The sequence below is a fragment of the Anoplophora glabripennis genome, unplaced genomic scaffold (genome assembly GCF_000390285.2).
Source record: "Anoplophora glabripennis isolate ALB-LARVAE unplaced genomic scaffold, Agla_2.0 scaffold1481, whole genome shotgun sequence".
Lineage (NCBI taxonomy): Eukaryota > Metazoa > Arthropoda > Insecta > Coleoptera > Cerambycidae > Anoplophora > Anoplophora glabripennis.
The window spans coordinates 28,175-51,001 of NW_019417977.1; the positions used below are offsets into that span (position 1 = coordinate 28,175).

Genomic DNA, 22,827 nt, shown 5'->3' on the forward strand with positions numbered 1-22,827 from the left:
AGAAAACTCAACTCTATGTTTTGATATGTAGATTGCGCCCCCTAGCGGCCGAGCTACGAACTTGAAAACTATTTCCAGCGATTTCTCTTGGTTGGTTTATTAAATAACATTTTTTTCTGAAGTTCTAAGACCTATACTTTCTCTAATATTGTACCTCGCCGACCTTAGCGGGAAGCCCTGTATATCTTAAACCCTTATAGATAGAAAAAAAGTTTATTCAAAAATTACAATACAACAACAGCGCCATCTTTCTAAATTATTTATAATCACATAGGGCGTTGCACTTCCACGTGGGTATATAAAACTTAATTTTTTTTAAATGGAACACTATATTAATTAAATTTCTGTTTACACATTAAATTGTCTATTCAGCCATATTTTGTTTTCCAAAATCCGAGTAACTGATGCGAAGTTATTTAAATTTTTTTAAACAAAATTTAGGAAAGCATTATTCTTTTGGGAAATACATTGCTATCCCAGTTTTTTCGATAGGGAAATGCAATTTGGGTCCGAGGCGGGGGACATGTTGAAGAATGTTACTGAGATTAGAACATGTCTCCAATTTATAGGGTATTATTCTTCTTCCTAGTGATAGGTCCAGAGATATTAGAGAGGGAAGAAAACGCATATACCACTGTGCATAGCTTTTTAGGTGGGACGGCTTGGAGGCCGCCATTTTTACCTCACAATGTCATTTTGATGGTGGATGTCCGATTATTAACTTGATATAGTAAAAGTTTAGAATTTATTCGAGTGTTTTTGTTAAGCAAAATGAGTTGTAGTGTAAATACTTGTAAAAACATAGGGCGTTTAAAACCCACAGGAGTTACATTTCACAGGTATTTTTATAATATTAATTTACAAAATTATACGAAATTTGTTTTTCTTGATTTATTTTGTAGATTTCCACAAGATGAGAAAAAATTGTCGCAGTGGCTACTAGCTATAGGTGAAAAACAATGTAGCTATGATGCAATTAAATATAAATTCGTCTGCTCTCAGCATTTTAAAAAATCAGATATTGTAAGAATGCCAGACAAAGTGTATCTAAGACCTAATGCCCTTCCATGTCTGTCTCTTGGTGAAATTGCAAGTCTCCATTCCTGTTGATGAGAATATGCCACTAGTTGCTTCATCATCACGTGAGCTATCCATTTCTTTGCTAGAACAATTTTCAGACGATCGGTCTCATGACAAGGACAAGGAAGGAAAAAAGAAAGCTATAAAGAGAATGAGATTTGTTTTCAAATTCCATAAAATTACACTTTCTCGAAGTTATCATAAGTTGCGTAAAACTAAAGTTGCTATTAAATATTGCATAGTAGATTTTACTTTAATACACAACTTTTAAAATTCCACAAATATCAACTACCTACTTAATTATTTGAGTTACATACTCAACATTTTTAATTTGATTATCACAGTTTTTAATTGGGTTTATTTGTTTTTAGGTGAATTAAACAGTCCTTCTTTCCCTGTGGCAAAAATTTGCTCTGCAAGTGAACAGTGCGTCAGACACGTTATGGAAATAACAGGAAGGACAATACCACCGGAAAAACATTTTTTTACAACATTTGTTTTGGCTGTGGCCAAGAGATTCTATTCGAATTCAGTTTTACCGGACCTAGTGAATCATTTTACCACCTTCACCTATGCAGAAGAGAACCATAAATTTATATAATTATATATTTATTTTTTTTTAAGTTGCGTTTTATTATTATTGTTAATAATTTATTGCTGTAATTACGAAATCGAATAGTTGATGATGATGATGATGAAAATGATGATGATATTGATTTTTAAAATTTGGCGCCAGAAATTGACATTATTGAGGTAAAAATGGCGGTCTCCTGGATTGCTATACTCGCGCAGATCCTATGTGTACTCTCCCTCTCTAATATCTCTGGGTTGGTCCTAATAAGTCCCATAGCACTGCGGCCTAATTAGGCCTATTGTGTCCCACTACTAGTCGTATTCAGCAAGTAGGTTTCTCGTTTTGACAAAGTCCAAAAGCTTGCTTGCTGACACTTCTCTCAGTTCCTTGGGTTCCAAATAAGGTCCAAAAATATTCAGCACGTCCTATTTACAAAAATCAAGTTTTAAGCAATCAAATTTCCTTAACTTTGAACACCACAAAGTAACACCCTATAAATTGGAAACATGTTCTAATCTCAGTATAACATTCTTCAACATGTCCCTCGCATTGGACCCAAATTGTATTTCCCTATCGAAAAAGCTGAGGTAGCAAAAGGATAATGCTTTCCATAAATTTTTTATAAAAAAATTTAATAATTTCGCAGCGGATTTTGGAAAACAAAATATGGGTGAATAGACAATTTAATATGTCTATTCACACTTTATTTCTTTTAATGTTTCCGATTTAAAGCCGTTCTGTCCAGGTGATTTTATTATTTTTCAAAGACATGATTTGATCAATAACTTCAGGATTATCAATAGGATGAAGAAAAAGAGAAGAAGGTAAAGTAGTTTTATGAAATGGGGGATAAAGAGGGGGATAAATATTTCTAGCTGTCATCTCCAATAGACACATAATAAGTATTAAATAAGTTAGCAATGTCACATGGATTTTCTATAATTTTGTTATTTTGTATTTTAATTTATTTCATACTGTCCGGTATATTGCTATTTCCCGGATTCATTTGCGGCCGGTAAGTGAGCTATTACAGTATCAGAGCCGGTAAATGTTGCCTAGCAACGTGATATTAGACATGTCACAAACAATATTATAAAATGACAGATCAAGCGATGTCAAACAAAAATTTGATTTAAGGAATATTATAAAATGACAGATCAAGCGATGTCAAACAAAAATTTGATAATTTTAAGGAAAAAATAGAAATTTCTGCTCGTTAAAAATAGAAAGACAGTATGAAATAAAATATCATACGATACACGGCTGTTAGGTGTTATTACAGTACTCGTTTTTATTCTGGACGAGGCTCCTACGTCGCCTCGTCCGTAAAACAACTCGTAATGTAATAAGTCACCTACCGGACTTGTAACGTAAAATACTATTTTCCTATTGAGTTGTCGTGCTTCATATTGTGTAAATGGTTAATCATAATTCCATAGTACCTTACTGTCTTTCTTATTATTATCTATATATTCAGCATAGAATTTTCTTTTTCTTTCTTTTATCAAACACTTTAATTTATTTCAATACAGTAAGTAATCTTCCCTCAAATTATTGTTATCTGGATAAGGTTTATGTAATGTGAATAATTTATCTCTTACGTGTATGGACCAAACAAGACCATCAGTAATCCAAGTTTTCCATTTGATATCAAAATAAATATATATTTATGATTAATTTTTTGTAACTTGAATATAAATTGATTTTTTCCTTCAACAAGTTAACAAGGAAGGGTAAGACATAAACACCCGTATGCACAGTCGATCGCCAGCGACTCGCCGAAGTTATAGCTGGTAATTCTCTGGCAAGTCGCTGGCGAAAGAACGGCGCGTAGTTTCTATTGCATAGACCAGGCATGTGCAACTTTATAAGTGTTGGGGCCAGAAAGTCATTTCGGGAAGTTTTGGCGGGCCGAAAGCAATAATAATAATAATATGATAATCAAAAAATAATTTATTTATTGCAATGTAATTTATAATACTAATATTCTTAAATAATGAAAAAAAAACATGAATTATAAACAAATAGCATGCAATGCAGCAGTTGAAACTAATGGGACCTCTGTGATTGCATGTTTTTTACAAGGCGATCAAAATTTGCAGATATATTAGATGTGGCGACGCGTATATTATTTTCTAAGTGTGTATCAGTAATTCTGGTCCTATTTTTGGATTTCACATAATTCAATTCAAAAAATTGTACACAAGAATACGTGCTTCCAAACTGAACCATTAGTCGTTGAATAAATTTAGAAAGTTCTGCATATTTCTGCTTTGGAAAATATTTTTGAAAAAACTCAACCAAACCTACATCTATAAATTTATTTTNTAATACTAATATTCTTAAATAATGAAAAAAAAAACATGAATTATAAACAAATAGCATGCAATGCAGCAGTTGAAACTAATGGGACCTCTGTGATTGCATGTTTTTTACAAGGCGATCAAGATTTGCAAATATATTTGATGTGGCAACGCGTAAATTATTTTCTAAGTGTGTATCTGTAATTCTGGTCCTACTTTTAGATTTTACATAATTCATTTTAGAAAAAAATTGTTCACAAGAATACGTGCTTCCAAACTGAACCATTGGTTGTTGAATAAATTTAGAAAGTTCTGCATATTTCTGCTTTGGAAAATATTTTTGAAGAAACTCAACCAAACCTACATCTATAAATTTATTTTTCAGATTTTCCTGTAGTTCAATTAGCTCCATTTGGAGGTGTAATGGTGCTTTCTCCACATCTACACTGAAAGGGGAAGAAAAGATCTCTAAACTGATTTCTTGTTGCCGAAAATCATTGAATCTACTGGAAAATTCCTTCCCCAAAGATTGTAATTCATTTGCAAATGACACGAAATCGATGTCATTATAACTGGCAAGTGTTTTAAAATTATACGTATTACCATTTCGCAATTGACTCTTCCAAAGTCTAAGTTTATTTTGAAAAGACTTAACATGGCCATAGAGTTCATGAACTAACTGTCCCCTAGTCTGTAAATGCGCATTAAGTTCATTGAGATGCATAGTAATGTCCACTAAAAATGCCAAATCACTCAACCATTTGTTGTCGCTCAACTCTGGAACAGCCTTTCCTTTATTTTCCATAAATAACCATACCTCCTCTCTCAGATCGTAAAAGCGTTTCAACATTTTACCCTTGCTCAACCACAGCACTTCACAATAAAATGCCAAATCTCCGAAATCAGATTGGAGCTCCTCTAAAAGTTCCTTAAACTGACGGTGATTTAGACCACTAGACTTAATAAAATTAATAGTGGAAACAACAGTTTTCATAACGTGACAAAATTTGATTGATTTTGCACATAAACTTTGCTGGTGAATAATGCAGTGAAAAACGAGCAAGTTCTCATGGTCAATATTTCTATCATGTAATTCTGACTTTATTTTAGCAATAGTTCCTACATTTGATCCAATCATCGATGGAGCTCCATCACTTACTACTCCACTTAGCTTTTGCCAAGGAAGGTTGACTATTTCGAATGCTTTTTTAATTTCCTGAAAAATATCTTCTCCTTTCATCATATCTTTCATTGACTGAAGTGCAAGTAATTCTTCGGTACAACGGAAGTCGGGGTCAACACCTCGAATAAAGATCGCCAATATGAGCAGTATTGACGCAATCGGTACTCTCATCCAATGTGACAGAAAAACATTCAAAATTCTTCGCAAGCTCCGTTAAAGTTAATTTTATGTCATCCGCCATCGAGTCTATCCGTCTAGCAACAGTCCAACGAGACAAGCTTAATTGTTAAAAAATCTTAGTTTTATCAGGGGATAGTATTTTTGAGATTTCAATCACACAGTTTTAACAAAATCTCCATCTGAAAACGATTTAGAATATTTTGCAATTTTTTCGCACACGACAAAACTTGCTTTCACGATACTATCCACTTCATTACTGCGCTTAACGAAGAGCATCTGCTGGCTCGCAAGGTTTTTTCTCATTTGATTTATTTTCCCAATTCTGAGTTGACCAACAAGTGTGTCATAATTTTGATGTTTTGAATTGTAGTGCTTCTGACATTGTTTCGTTGCAAATTAGGCACATGGGTTTATCGTTATTAATAATAAAAAAATATTGTTCAGACCATTTGTCTTGAAATGTTTTACATTCATTGTCAATTTTTCTTATTTACTCGTGGATGCCATGGTTTTGTACTGCAATGTTGATAATGTTGTAATTTTTTAGCGTTACCTAATAAAATTTACCTAGTTCGTGTTGTTCCGATGTCTTGACAAACACTCGCCAGATAGAATAGAAAAAAGTTAGAGAACAAAATTAGAATTGCATAAAAAATTATTGCACGTGCACTTCGAACACACAAGAAGACGACTGGTGAATTTATCGTCAAAAAGCGTCAACCATAATACGATAAAGTCGAATTTTGCATGCCACCATAGAAATACCATGGGTTTCAAACGATTTCGTGCCTTAGTAGCAAATTGCTGTAAGATTAGGACGATTAGGTAGAATTTTGCTTGCCTCCATAATAATAGTATGAGTGTTGCACGACATCATGCCTTATGAGCAAATAAATGATGTTATTTCGGTTGTAGGTGTATAAAATACGTATACACGAAAAAACCATCCAGCTTGAGTCAGGCGGACGCGGGCCGCATTTTATGAAATTTGATTTTGAAATGAAGGGCCGTATAAAATATGAGCACGGGCCGGATCCGGCCCGCGGGCCGTAGGTTGCACATGTCTGGCATAGACGTTCGCCCGGCTATCTCCGCTTTGGCGAATCGCCAGATAATTGATAGTCTCAACTACAGGCACTTAAGCATGCGTAATGCTATTTTACACCGAATACGTACTGTTCTAACCTGAGTTTGTGCATGGTATGGTACTTTGAAATGTATTACTTTGAGCATCTGTCAAAGCATAATTATCTAAATGGTTGTAGCGGTAGTAAAAGACTAAATAAAATTTTCCGTTTCGGCGTTAATAGCAATTGTTAGTATAGTAAGCTGTTGTTATTATATTGTTATTACAAAATGTCTCAAGTAATTTGTTTATTATGGTACACTAGGAATTGGAAAGCCATATTTATGAAATATTTAAGTAATTTTTTTATTAGGGTATACTAGAGTAGTTTTTTCAATTACATGACTAACAGTGATCAGAATGTATACTCTTAAGACTCCACATATTATCTACAAATAATTATAATAGGTACATCAACGTACATCTTGTTTAAAATATTTCAAAGTACAATCTGTTTTACTTTACAATTTACAACAACGATTACAATTTCAATATATAGCGTGATTGACAAACGGTGACCAAAAATGAAACCTAATATTCTTTGGTGAATTTTAAGGGGAGTCTTTCGTTTTTATCTAGGACGCTTCGTTAAAAAGATACAGGGTGTTAAAATATTTTAAAGTTTTTTAAATAATATAAAAACTAGTAACTAAAATAATTTGAAATTGGGCACATGTATTTATGTAAATATTATCCAAAATCTAAGGCCTTTTTCTAAAATTTAGATGCTCCAGTATGTTAGTACTTTATGGTAACAATCATGATATATTCGGATTCGTCTTTCAATTTTCTACAAATTACTACATTCTCATATTTTTTGAAAAGCCTGATTTTGAAGTAAAACTTAAAAAACGAACTGAAAACACTTTTACTTCAATAACTTGCAAACACTAATCATTCGGTTATTTAATGGAATAAAGAAATTAATAACATTAATCATGATTTTAATGATTTTATTTGAGTAAATGCTCAAAAATACCTCCATTTCCACGAACACATGTGTGACATCTTTTCAGTAACGAAAATGTAATTTGTTCGAAATTTATTGTTGCTTGAATATGATGAAAAGCAATATTTATTCTTTTTTCGAACTGCTCAGAATTTCAAAGTTGTTATTGCAGCCTATTATGTAATTTTAAACCAAATTTTATTCGAATATCGAAGTGTGTTTTCAGTTCGATTTTTAAGTTTTACTCGAAAATCAGACTTTTTTTCGAAAAACATAATAGTAATTAGTAGAAAATTGAAAGATGAATTCGATGAATATCATGTTTAATGATCATAAAGCAATGGCGTACAATTTAATTTAGAAAAATATGCCACCGATACCCTGTATCTCCGGCACTAGAACATCTAAATTTTCGGAAAAAGCCTGGGACTTTGGACAATGTTTACATAAATACATGTGCTCAATTTCAAATTATTCCAGTTACTACTTTTTAAATTATTTACAAAAATTTAAAATGTTTTTATTAAGTTTAACACCCTGTATCTTTTAAACGAAGCGTCCTAAATAAAAACTTTATACGATAGACTTCCATTAAAATTCACCAAGGAATACTAGTTTTAATTTTTGGTCACCGTTTGTGAACCACCCTGTATAGGTGTGCGTATATCTAAATCAGAAATATCTCTGTTTGCGTTATACAACATGTTAAAATCACGATCCATTATTGGAACAATCTCAAAAACACAATAAAAATAGGTTACTTGCTTTCTGGAGAAACGCTGGAGATGCTGCAGGCAATCTCCGGCGATTCGCCATAAGTTTCACTAATGCGCATGCTTGACTTGGCTGGCAAACAACTGTGCATTGAAAATCTCGTCCGGCGAACGGCGAATCTCTGGCAAGTCGCTGGCGATCGACTATGCATATGGGCCAAAGTCTTTGGTGCTGAAGAGCTGCAGGGGGTTGAGGTGAGAGACCTTCCATGGACCTAAATTCTTGCATTCATTAGGGCGCCGAGTAGGTTTGAGGATTGTCAGAAGCAGAGAGTGGCTAGGTGATGGGACGGCAGGGTAGACAAAAAACGGCCCACTTGTGGCCTAATTGCCAGGCTGAGACCGCCCCTTTTCACTACTACTACTATTAACAAGGAAGAATGTAGATTCGTCTGCTGAATCGATGGAAATGTAATGACTCCAGTCATATTGTTGACGATCACGCCTCAATTTAAAGTAATTAATATATTTTCTATATTGCGTATTTTGTTTATTATTTGTTGTTAAAGAATTTAGTTTTATTGTGGCCATTGACATGTAATGGTCTGTAATGTTAGTTTTTATAACATATGAATATGTGATCTAAGTTACTGCCACTTTTTGGTCTGGTAAAGTTATTTACAAAAGATTCAAAATTATATTCATAAAGAGTATTCAAATATTCAGATGTTATTTCGTTTTGTTACAAGATATTTATGTTCATATTACCAATAAGTATTTGAAATTCACTTTTTATACTGGACATAATTTTTAAATATTGTTTTAGCTCATGTAGAAAGTCAACCTCATTGGAGCAGGGGGATCTATATATGGCTGATATTAAAATTATCTTGTCGAATAATTGTATTTTAACTTGTAATATATTAAGTAAAGTTTAAGATTTTTTCTACTATATGATTGTAAATTATAATTATAAATTCCTTTGGGGATGTAAATAATCACACTATCATTTTTGTTAAAAGCCCCACCATTATAAAGAATATCCTAACCCTGCAGTTGGATAGTTTCTAGGTTTGAGATTTGGAAGGTCTCAGTTAAAATTATGCAGTCAAATGAATATCCTGTTAAGTAAATCTTAAATTCATCCAAATTTTTAGATATGCTACAAATATTTTGCTGCAAAATACTAATCCCCTTGCCATTTACGGAAATGTTATAGTTATTATATTCATTAAATGTATTATATTCCATTGCTATTTTCATATTTTACTCACAGTCTCTCATAATATTATTATTTAACAATACAAACAAGACAACAATAATAATACAGTAATAGGACCATAGAGATAGAGTAGTATTATGAACAAGAAAATGTAGATAATAATATAACAAGAAATTAATTATAAAATTAATTTGTTGTTATTTAAATTTCCTGGTTTGTAAAATGGGGTTTTGACGAGTAGTTCTGTTCTTGGCTTTAACTTCTCTTTGGGGTGTATAACCTAATTAGTTGGTTCTTAAGTGTGTCAATCAGTGGTGACTCGTGACATTGAGAATAGTTCAAGCATATTCAGTGATTAACTAAAACGGAAAAAAGCGCCGCAGGCGAAAATTTACAATTTCTCAAGATCAAACGGCTTTAAATGAATCTGGAAATTTTTAGTAGCATTTGCAATATTTCCGAAAAACTGACGTTCGTTAGAAGGATTTTCATTTAGATCTTATAAAAAATAGAAATATTAGTTCGGAGTTCTGCGAACATTAACGCACACCGTACATGTATGTTCCAAAGAAGCTTTGTGATTACGACAGCCTCTCGTGACTTTCCCAAAATTGTTAAATTCCCCCTTATTCCACACACCCACAATTAAACACGGCATACAGAAAAGTTTTTTAAATAAACACTTCCACACCACTTATACTCCTAATACCATTCATTCCAAAACTTTCGAACATACACATTCTCTTTTGACTTCCCCTTTTTTTCATGTCGAGAGAAAAGGCACAGGTGTCTCGCAATTTAAAAAATCCTTTTTGTCCTCAATTTTCCATCTGGAAAATGGCGTTTCCAATAAAATACATACTGGATCATACATAGGAAACATTTCTTATTATACAAAACAAATATTAACAAAGAACCGTTATAATCGTGCACTGGGCGACGCGTATAAACTGTTAAAGGCAGGCGAGTGGAGATGCTGCTTCAATTTCTGCGTCACTCATTCCCCCACACCATAGTTGTGTAAACAACACTACGAAGAGAAGCAGAATACAGACTGATTTCAAGCTGCATCACTTGTGTATACTATACGTTGTATGGTTCGAGGTAGATGTTCACGCTCAACGAAGGCAATGTTTTTTTAGAAGGCATTCACCGCGCAACTATTCTGTTTATTACTGCATATTAAACAAACAAACACAATACATTTTCAATATAAAATTATACCTAAATTATAAAATTTATATAAAATCAACAATAATTTTAAATTGCACAACCAAACAGAAATTTTAGGTGAAGCGGTGCGTCACCTGGCGAGCCGCCACTGGTGTCAATTGCTCTTAACACACTGTGCGGCAGCTAATTTTTGTCGGGGAGCAAGGCAGTGGGTGAGAAGTATATTTTCTGATTACAGAAAAGTACAAATATGCTAGGCCTGGGCGCCAGCCGAAACAAATCGACAAAAGGGAAACGAAGCGTAAAACTTACACAAAATTTTGATCTTAAAATGCAAACTTTAATGTGGGATAATTGTATAAAATTCTATGACTTACATTAATCAGGTAATGATTTTGTGAAAATGATTAATTAAATAAGTATTTAAAATTACTTAAATACTACTAGTATGCTACACAATAGATGAACATTATTTAACATATTTAATTATTAACAAATGAGTAGGTATTATTTAGGTATCAATTACACGGTAGAGAAATAATCTTCGTGCAGGTGTTATATGCCAGGTAAGTATTTATCTTACATTAGTGTATATGCAACACTAAATGAGCATAAAAAAATAAAACAATATATCAAACCCCCAGATAACAACTGTTATTCGATTTACAAAATATACAGGGATGGCCAAAAGTACGGAATAAAATTCATATCTTTTGAATGAGTTAATTTTTTTAAAACGCCGAAACACGTTAACTGATTTTGATTTTTTTCCATCTTTCGGTTATATAATAATTAATTTTTCTTCAACCCCCTAACCCCCAGCTACCCCTACTTTTTTTTCAAATGGAAACATAAGGCATGAGGGGGCTCGTTGAAAAGCTTATAGAAAACCGAATCCAGCCATACCAAATACACGAGTTTTATTTTTTCTATAGTAAGGTTTTTAGGGTTGTATAAAACACCTACTTAACAAGTGAAATAAAATGTAATTATCTTCAGTATTATCCTCCATGATTTGGCACCTCTTACTTGCCAGGCTTTCTGGTTAATTTTTCGCTTTAGTTGTAAATTGGAGTTCGAAACGTTACTATTGTGTCAAAATCAATTTATTTACTGAATTACAATGGCATTGCCGGAAAGGCAACGCATCGAAATCTCGATATTGCTTGGATGTGGAGACAAAATAAGAAGTCAGGCTTAAGTGCGCGATTTATTTAATGCGAAATATCCCGAAAACCAAATCTCGCAAGGGACAGTTAGTAAAATATTTCACAAATTTGAGGAACACGGTACAGTACAGACAGATGAAGCTACGTTTTATTTAAATGGAGTAGTTAACAGGCACAACTATCGCTTTTGGTCCCAGGAAAATCCACACTGGACATGCGAATCGCATACGCAGCATCCACAAAAAGTTAATGTATGGGCAGGTAACATCAACAACAGAATCTTGGTCCCATTCTTTTTTGAAGAAAATCTTACTGCCTGGACTACCTGGATTTCTAACATTTGACCTGATACCTGCTCTAGCTGTGATTTTCCCTCATGAAATTGATCCAGATATACCGAATGAAAGAATTAGTTAGGTTCCAACTAGATGGCGCTCCCCCACATTTTGGTATTGATGTTCGAAGATACTTAGATGAAATGTTTCCAAATCGCTGGATTGGTAGACGGGATACAGTTGTATGGCCACCAAGATCCCCCGACTTAACATCCCTGGATTATTTTCTTTGGGGATATTTGAAGGAAAGAGTCTACCAGGACAGACCGGATAATATTGAGAATTTAAAGAACAAGATTAGGGCGGAGATGCATAATTTATCAGCTGAAGTCATTCAGAATACTGTGGACAGCTTTTATGAGTGAATGGAGGACATTTTCAGCATTTGCGACATTGAGTTTATTTTTGTAAATTATCTAGTTGTTTCAATTTCTAAATTAAAAAAAAACTTGCTATTGAAAAAATAAAACTTGTTTATTTGGTATGGCTGGATTCGGTTTTCTATAAGCTTTTCAACGAGCCCCCTCATGCCTTATGTTTCCATTTGAAAAAATAAGTAGGGGTAGCTGGGGGTTAGGGGGTTCAAGAAAAATTAATTATTATACAACCGAAAGATGGGAAAAAATCAAAATCAGTTAACCTGTTTCGGAGTTTTAAAAAAAACTAACTTTTGAATAAAAGATATGAATTTTATTCCGTACTTTTGGCCATCCCTGTACTATTTATCTGTTATACGTAGTATAATTTTATTGACACCAAAAGCCAAAATGACATATATTAATTACCATCTCAGGCCAATAAATATTATTATAATTAGGTAAATAAATTGTTCATATATTTGTTCTCTAATAAATATTTGTGAGAAATAGATTGTTAAAAAATTGTAGAACTTGCAGCAGAGAAAATCAAAAATTTCAAGGCAAAATGGTCGACGATAACAGCTCTCCAGTCCACTACTTCTTTGGGGTTTGCACAAGACAGCAAAATATATATAAAAATTATAACAAATGGAAATGTACTCACAGCCTTAGGATCAAATAATCAAGACAGCTTACAAAGCGCCTTCGGCTTACGTAAAATACAGCGGCTACACGGCTACTCTTTCTAAGGTATCGGGTCAGGTAAGTATAGGATAGGGAAAAGACTCCGTTATCCATGTGACATAATTTTCTTCTTTAATTTTTCACTCATTTATTGCTCAACATCACAGGAACAGCAATAGCATTAGCTACAGTATCAGGGAGGAATTTCGAGAAATGCCTATGTACAACGTTGGATAGAAACTCTAACAGTTTCGTACCTATATCTTAAGACCTACAAAAACCAAATCGTCTAAGCAAAACGTGCCAAATACAATTGCGCGTAACAAATAATTATCAAATTATGCATTTTTCAAATAATGAAACACTCACCCTAGTTTTTCTGAGGCCTTAACACAACACAACCTAATATGTGTAATATTCGTCGGAATTCCTGAACGCTAATCGCTAGCTATCTCTCGCATACGCTCGCCGAACTCGCGCAAAAAACCTTAACATTTTTTGTATTCTATCCAGCCAACGTTCTACATGCCTTCCATTTTTAACAATAATATTTTTAAATAAATAACAATCAGGTACTCTGCATTACTAAAATTATGCAGAAAGAACAAAAAGACAATTACTGTTTTAATTATTTAACGTAATATTTGTTTACTATCATTAGATATCTCATCTTTGCCTTTTTCAGGAATTTAAGGAGTTTAAGGGAGATTAAGGAAATATAGGAAGCCATAAATTAATACTTATAAATATTTGCCCATATTTTACATGATGTATGTTTATTTTTCTGTATGAAAAAATTTTCAACTAAATAAAATATATTTAGATATGCAACCAGTGTTACCGCCTTTAATTCTCACAAAGTGTTAAGAATTGCATATACAGTGGTGACCATATTTACTTAATTTATAAATTTTCTTGTGCCTCCATCGCTAACTGGTAATTGAACGTTACAGGTGTTATAATATCTTCCGCCCTGAGTGGCGCTATTACTAGAATTTTTCCCTTTTCCGTTTTATACTCTTCTTTATTTGACGTTGGAGTTGCAGGATCACTGTTAATTTTTCTTTTTTCAATTTCTTCTTCACAGGTGAGATCTTCTGGTTTGAAATCTTTGCTGTTAATGTATAGTGTGTTTCTTTTTATATAGCAGTATTTTTTGCTTCCTTGGCATGGTGTGGTATCTTTTGACTTGACTTTAATTTTTGACTCCTCTCTCTGTTGTAGTGTCTGATCAAGTTTTGTAGTTACACTTTTCCCTTTTAATTTAGAACAATTTCTTAAAATCCCCTGTTTTTTCAAGTAGCTTACAAGTTGAACTTTAATTGGACTGTCAAGAGTTTGTCCCAGTTTATAAAAATTGCTTATATCTGAAGGTTCAATTCTTACTTTAACAAGATCTTCTGCTGGTATAGTTAATCCAAAGATGATGATTTATTACTATCTCGTTTTAGTTTTTCTACCTCTACCCTTAAAATTGTATTTTCTTTTTCTAATTCTTTTACCCTTCCATTAACAGATTCAATTTTCAACAGCAATCGAGTTTCAGATGCTTCCATTTTACCTATTATTTAATTTCTGGCTGTATGTATTTCTTGTAGTAGCTGTTGTAGAGTAAGTAGTACTTTCAGATATATTTTAGAAATTCCTACTTCTTAGTTCTACAGTGTATGATTTCCTTTAGCTAGTTGGTAAAAAGTAGGTATTTACATATGGAATGATAACTTCTTTACTGTTTCGAATTTATCAGGTTATCAGGCTATCTGAGTGGAGACTTAAAGTATTTTTGTTTCATGTATATGCCTTTTCACTTTACTTGATTAATTTCAACTTACAGTTTTATGGAACGTAACTTTACAATCATTTTTAAGTTTTAACATTCCCTGTAAATATACAGGGTGTCTCATAATTAGCTGCCAACCCTGAACAGGCCGATTCTATGATCAAAACTAAGTAAAAAAGTTCATATGAACCGGAAATGCTTCCTAAGGGCACAGGGACCAATTGAAGAGGGAGGAATGGAAATCATTTTTTTGCAATATCTCTCAATCGCGTTGTGATAAATGAATGAAATTTGGTATACACAGTTAAATTTTGATGAGCAATTTGATGGACTAATCCATTTATTTCCACAAGGTCCATTGGGGTGGGTACGGGGGGGCCCTTGGTACTTTGCGTGTGTAACTTTTTCATCTTTGACTTTTTAACAAATTGGACAGCAAATTCCGTTTTCCCGAACTGTTTTACGTTAAAAAGGTACTCTTGTTTCAAATCGTTATCTTTAACGGTTTCTGAGAAAATCGCTCTTGAATTAATCCCACTTTGGTCAATTTCATAGTAATTTAAACAAAATTATCAAGGTATTCTTATGTCAAAGTATTGTCAACCCGATTGCCAATTTAATAGTTCTAAGCGAAAAAAATGGAAGAGTTTACGGGACAAGAGTTAGTTGATATGATATTTATTTATGGCTTTTGCGATGGTAATGCTGCAGCGGCAGAACGCGAGTACGGGAGAAGGTTTCCAAACCGAAGGCTGCCATCAAGGAGGACATTCCCTACGGTATTCCGCAACTTAGCTGCAACCGCCACTTTTCGAAAGGCACCGGGTCAAGGACGTCCCAGGATTAATAGGGAAGCGGAGGTCCTTGACGCTATTGAACAAGATCCTACGACTAGCATACGGAACATTTCAAGGCAAATAAATGTTCCTCGGCCAACGGTACTACATATCTTAAAGATTTCCTTAACAGAATTGATTAGATGTGCTACTAACATTTCAGGTTGGAAGAATATTAAAGCGACAAGGTCTACATGCCTATCACTATCGACGTGTACATGGCTTGATACCAGAAGATTTTGCGCCACGTATGCAATTTTGTCGCTGGATTTTGTCGCTGGACAACGAGCAAGCTTCCAAAATTTTGTGGTGTGACGAAGCTACTTTTACCCGAAATGGAAAATTAAATTTTCATAATTCTCATTATTGGGAAGAAGAGAACCCACATGTTGTTCGGAGAACAAACTTCCAGCAACGGTTTTCCATAAATTTATGGGCGGGAATAATTCACGACACTCTGATTGGACCTATTGAAATTCCACAACGTCTCAATTCAAATCTTTATTTAAACTTACTTCAAGAAAATCTTCCCCAAATTCTCGATGATCTGCCTCTAAATTTACGACGTAACATGTTTTTTCAACACGATGGAGCCCCGGCACATAGTGGTCGCAATGTTCTAAATTTCCTAAACGAAAATTTCGCTGGACGGTGGATAGGGAGGCACGGACCGGTAGCTTGGCCGCCGCGTTCTCCCGACCTAACCCCGCTGGACTTCTTTTTCTGGGGATATCTAAATCAAAAAGTTTACGCCACCGAAGTCGATACCCGTGAGGAATTGCTGCAGCGTATCAATGATGCAGCCAATGAAATTCGTCAAAACCGTTTTAGCATCTTAATAGCTTCGAGAAGTGTTACACGTAGGGCAAGACTTTGTATCAGAGAAGGTGGAGGGTTTTTTGAACAGTTTTTAAAATAGCTTGTTGTCTGTTATCAAAATTAAGTTTCCATCTTATGATCCCTTCGAAAAGTGACGGTTGCAGCTAAATTGCGGAATACAGTGAGGAATGTCCTCCTTGATGTCAGCCTTCTGTTTGGAAACCTTCTGCCGTACTCGCGTTCTGCCGCGCAGCATTACCATCGCAAAAGCCATAAACAAATCATCATATCATAATTGTTCTACATCAATAATGTGTATTACTGATTACGTATTAAATTATTATTATTATTTTTTGTTTAAATTACTATGAAATTGACCAAAGTGGGATTAATTCAAGAGCGATTTTCTCAGAAACCGTTAAAGATAACGATTTGAAACAAGAGTACCTTTTTAACGTAAAACAGTTCGGGAAAACGGAATTTGCTGTCCAATTTGTTAAAAAGTCAAAGATGAAAAAGTTACACACGCAAAGTACCAAGGGCCCCCCCGTACCCACCCCAATGGACCTTGTGGAAATAAATGGATTAGTCCATCAAATTGCTCATCAAAATTTAGCTGTGTATACCAAATTTCATTCATTTATCACAACGCGATTGAGAGATATTGCAAAAAAATGATTTCCATTCCTCCCTCTTCAATGGGTCCCTGTGCCCTTAGGAAGCATTTCCGGACCCATGTTCATATGAACTTTTTTACTTAGTTTTGATCATAGAATCGGCCTGTTCAGGGTTGGCAGCTAATTATGAGACACCCTGTATAAATATATAAAAAATGCAATCTACTATGTTTGCGTTATATTAATATTTATGTTACTTTTTGTTTAAACGTTTGTATGTTCATATTGTATTTTATTTTTACATCATGTTGTACCTTTTTTATCATCTCTGTTTTAGGCAGACACCTCTCTTGAGCAGACAAAAATAGTTCGATCGTTGATGTCCGCTTAGCGACAACTGCAGTTGTGAACATTCTGCTTACAACTGTGAATATAAACAGACTTTTACTTACCAGTCATAATAATTCAGGTAGGTACCTCTGTTGCCAAAGATTTTTAAGCTAAAATTGCTAATGTATTATACGCTTAACGTTTTTTTTAATAGGTAAAATAAAAATTTCTCGAGTAAGGGTAGTCTCTACCCTTCAGATGGAGTGCAAGTAAATACCACACTAGGCGGTTATATGCATCTACATTGCACCTGATCACATTGCTCTATTTTTGGAACTTTGGAAAAAATTAATTAAAATTTCTTGAGTGAGGTTTATTTCTACCGTTCCTAAGCAGCGCAAGTAAATACCATTCTAACCGATTGTTTGTCTGTCCTTAGCAATTACTTTGCGACTAGTTGCATTGTATAACTATTTGTTGGAACTTGGTGAGAAAAATTTATCAAAATTTCTTGGGCAAAGGTAGTTTCTACTCCTCAGATGAGATGTAAGTAAATACCACTCTAATCGATTCATTCTTAAGCAACTACTTTGCACTTAGTCGTATAATACTTAACTGTTTTTAAGAGTTTGTGAAAAAATTTATTTCAAATTTCTTGAATGATGGCCGTTTTTACACCTCAAGTGGGACGTGACTGGTTTTTAGTTATTTCGGTACTTGCACATCTGGCAATTAAATTGCACCTAGTCCCATCCCATAACTGTTTCTGAGACCTGTAAAAAATTATTTAAAAGTTTCCATTTGGGAATACTTTCTACTTCTCAGAGAAGATGTAATTGATTGCCCGCTAGGTGCCTGCTGAAATGAATGAAGAAAGGGATGCTAAACTGGTTGCTGAATATTTTGTCTGTCAAAAATAGGCTGCTAACTTCTCACCAATGAATCAGCAAACCGTTTTAGAAATACAACATCTATATCTAAAATATTCTATGTAATGAAATAATTTAGATAAAAAAAAACAAAATATAAAATTTGTTTTTTCTTTCCTCCGTGATACTCTATCAGTGATTTTCTCCTAAAAAGTAATAAAGATGCACTGACATGCATTTAATTCCTCTTATGGTTTTTTAACACAAATTATTCTTTATCTTGAAGTCTTGATAATTAAAATATTTTTATAAATTATTAAAAATTTGTACATACATCAAAATTTATATTGTTCAGTTAATAACATAGTTAGAAACTTACCTCTAATTCTAGTTGAGCTTGTGTAAATTGTTCTTTAGCAAGAAAAGTTTCTTGTTCAGCAGCTATTCTGGCCCTTTCTTGTTCCATTGCTAAAGCCACAGCCTGAAGTCTTTCAGCATGCAACTTTTCCAGAGTTTCTTTAGCAGCTACTTGATATGCTTCATTGTCTTCTCTCAATTTAACAAGTTCTTCCCTAAGTCTGTCTTCACCCCAATTTTTGTTGACTTGTTGCAACTGGTTTTCTAATGCAGATACCCTAGATAGTAGACGTTCTTCTCCTACATAAGCTTGCCAGCTTTCTTCAGTAGACTTTCGTGTATCATCTACAATTTGTTGTAAGGCAGTGAGTTTAGTTTCAAGGTATTGTTCTCTTTGATTTGCCTCCTGAATTATTTGATTCAATCTATATAAATCATCTAAAGGTACTATTCCTAAAAAAGACATTGTCAAATGAGTGTCACCATCATCATGATGTGAGTGTCATCAATCTACATACAACTTTCTAATTTTAAATAATTTAAAATTCAGTTTTTTCTGAAGCTAAAACAATTTTTCTTAATAAATTCTCAAAAATTGGCAGTATTGATGTGTTCTATATACAGGGTGGTCCGAATATTATGCAGGAAACTCCGAGGGCAGATAGATCTCTTTCAAATAGTAGGTGTTTGCCTTATAAACATGAGTCTGGAACGGCCTTGTTTTAGAGATACAGGGTGTTGAAGTTGTTAAAAAAATTGATTTTTTGTTTATATCTCTGGAATCCATTGACCGATTTCAATTAAATTTAGTACAGATAATGTATGACAGTATACCTTGTATTGCCTAAAATATGAACTCTAAAGGTTCAACCAGTGGTGTACAACTGGATAGGGTCACCCCGTTTTTTATAAAAAAAAATCTACGCCACTGTATTTTTTATAAGCTATTATAATGGATTTATATTCTAATGCACAAAATACGTAAAAAAGGTAACTTGAATTTTTTCCCGAAAGTTCACTGTTCTCAAGTTCATACCATTCATACCAATACAATCCCCTTGTGGCAGACACGTTTAACCATAATATTACAAGAATATGTATGTTTATGCTTAAAAGTAATTGCAATGTGTAAGCACATCAACAAAATTCTTTACACTCATTGCTTTCATCTTTTTGGATTAAAACAATATTTGAAAAATCACGACGAAGCCATGAAAGGCACAGAAATTAAATTTTAAAAGCATTTGACGATGATCCTTGGCTAAGTACATGAAGAACGTCTCGGCAACTTGGGGTGAGAAAATCGAAAATTTGAAAAGTTCTACGTAAGGATGGCAGAAATCCATACCATTTACAACCTGTGCAAATTTTACTTCCGGGAGATGTAGAGAGACGCCTGAATTTTTATCAGTGGTTGTTTGAATTCTTACTAGAAATACTTTGGACCAATGAGGTTACGTTCACAAGGCGAGGGGTAGTGAATTTTCACAATTTGGATATTTGGTCATAAGAAAATGCTCATGAAATTCGGATAAGATCTTCTCAACACAAATTTTCTGTGAAAGTATGGCTCGGAATAATTCGCAATAAAGTTTGTGAACCTTTCTTCTTGCCACTCCATCTAAATTCCCAGTCATTTCTAAACTTTCTAGAAAACCACCTATTTAAATTATTAGAGGATGTTCCATTAAATATACGACAAAATAGTTGGATACAAACAGATGGTGCTTCTTCGCATTTTAGAAGAATAATACAAGAATGGCTTAATGAAAATTATATGGGGTGATGGATAGGTAGAAGACCAAATGCCAATGTCAACCATAATGGTGCAAAGGGTCCAGTGTCATGGCCAGCCAGATCGCCAGATCTAAACCCCCTGGACTTCTATGTTTGGGGTGACCTATCTGAAAAGTTTACTCTACTCCAATAGATACTAGATCACAACTACTGCAGCGAATAGAAGACGAGTGTAATGAATTAAAAGAAAACCACCACATGATATTAGCTTCAATTAGTTCCATTAATAGAAGATGTCAGAAATGTATTGATGTGGGTGGTTCGCATTTTAAATAATTGCTGTAAATACGTAATGTTAATTTTGTTTCTTGTTTAGTTGTTGTTGCGTGGTAAATATATTTTTATTATTATTTTGATTTAAATTATTCTTATTTGTAAGGATAATGCCTCTAGGAAAAACTAAAACAGACTAGGAACACTACCCCACAGGTGATGTGGAAAGAATTTTGTTGATGTGCTTACAAATTGCACTTACTTTAAAGCATAAACATAAATATTTTTGTAATATTATGGTATGCCACAAGGGGATTGTATTGGTATGAATAACTTCAAAATAGTGAATCTTAGGGAAAAAATTCAAGTGACCTTTTTTACGTATTTTGTGCATTAGAATATAAATTTGTTACAATAACTTGTAAAAAATACAGTGGCGTAGGAATTTTTTATAGAAAGGGGATGACCCTTGTCCAGTTGTACACCACTCGTTAAACCTTTAGAGCTCATATTTTAGGGAATGCAAGGCCTACTATCATACATTATTTGTACCAAATTTTATTAAGATCGGTTAATAGATTCCTGAGATATAAACAAGAAATCATTTTTTTTTAACAACTTCAACATCCTGTATCTCTAAAACGAGGCCGTTCCAGACCTATGTTTATAAGGCAAACTCCTATTATTTTAAAGAGATCTATCTGTCCTCGAAGTTTCCTGCATAAAATTCGGACCACCCTGTATAATATATAAAAAGTGGACACCCTTTTCACAGGCATGGCTCCTTTTCATTGTATTGACTCGAAAATTTGTTTCTTAATAATGTGACTATAGTTATAATTGTTTTTTTTTTTAAATCAGTATATGTACGAAAATTTTTAACAATGCTTTTATATTTCTCTTTTCTGATGGTTTTCTAATTATATCTCACGTTTATGTCTTGAGAAAGGAAATAAACATTTTCCATTTCCAATTCTTGTTTTTTATGGCCATTTTATGGTCAAAATATGGGTTACAACAAAAAAATAAAAATTAGTTTTTTTCGTTCAGTCGGAATCCGTGATGAAAAATAGATGTTTCCATTTAAAAAAATCAACTTCCGGTCTAGACCGGAAGTCGTAATATGGACCTTTCAATGGCCCCCTCGGTGCCCTATAATTTTTGTCTGAAACTTTTTCCGAAATAATCGAGTCCAAGATATTATTTTGTCTCGAGATAAATGCCCCACCCGGTATATATACAGGGTGTTTCATAATATATGCGCAGGACTTCAGGATGTGATAGCTCGTCCAAAAATTTGAAAAAAAGCTTGTATTAACTTACCCTCTAAAATGCACAATTTTCGAGATACAGGGTGTTGAAATTGTAAAAAAAATTTCGTTTTTTGCGAATATCTCCGGAACCGTTTATCGTACAGAAAACAGCTTTTGTAAGCATTTACTACTCATAATAAGCTATGTTCTGTGCGAGAAAAATTTTTTTTCAAAGTCATAATTGGTGAAGATTTTGAAGGGGAAGTGGGTGTTTTTCTCCCCAACTTCTACGCCACTGGAAAAAGTACGGTTTTGAGACGCCCATTTGAACCGCCAATGTTTTCTACACAAAAAAAGTACTCTTGGTCATAAGCTCTAAAGTTGACCGTTTTCGAGAAAAATCTACTTTTATGTTGAAAAACATGGTCAATTTTTTTAAATAAAATTTTTATTTTACTAAATGTATTATAATTTTTTTTATCAAGTAGGCTTTAAATTTTAAAACAAAAGCTACCTCCTGTCAAAATAACAATTAGTTTGTACCTGCGAAAAGTCAATTTGTATTACAAAAGTAAAAATGAATTACACAAACGCTGAAATGTGCGAAATGCATTACCTTTACGGAATGGCGAGCGGTAATTCGGCAGAAGCAAGGCGGTTGTATCAAGAAAGACATCGTGATCGCCAAGTACCACATCATAACTTGTTTCAACTCATTCACCAACGACTATGGGAAAATGTCATGTCTCAGTTTGGAGCCGAAGTTATGTTTACCGATGAAGCATCTTTCTCGAGAGATGGTATTTTCAATTTTCACAATAACCACATATGGGCTGAAGAAAATCCACATGAAATTGCAGAAGGCAATCATCAGCAACAATTTTCCGTGAATGTTTGGGCTGGCAT

At 33.7% G+C, this 22,827-nt stretch overlaps 1 protein-coding gene across 1 annotated transcript in view; it reads right to left on the reverse strand.

Moving 5' to 3' along the window:
• The window catches only part of LOC108915579 (sarcolemmal membrane-associated protein), a 53,590-nt gene that overhangs the window by 20,887 nt on the left and 9,876 nt on the right, over positions 1 to 22,827 (reverse strand). Inside the window, exon 4 of the mRNA XM_018721645.2 lies at positions 18,681 to 19,111. Coding sequence (XP_018577161.1) covers positions 18,681 to 19,111 — 431 coding nt within the window. The remainder of the gene's footprint in view (positions 1 to 18,680; positions 19,112 to 22,827) is intronic.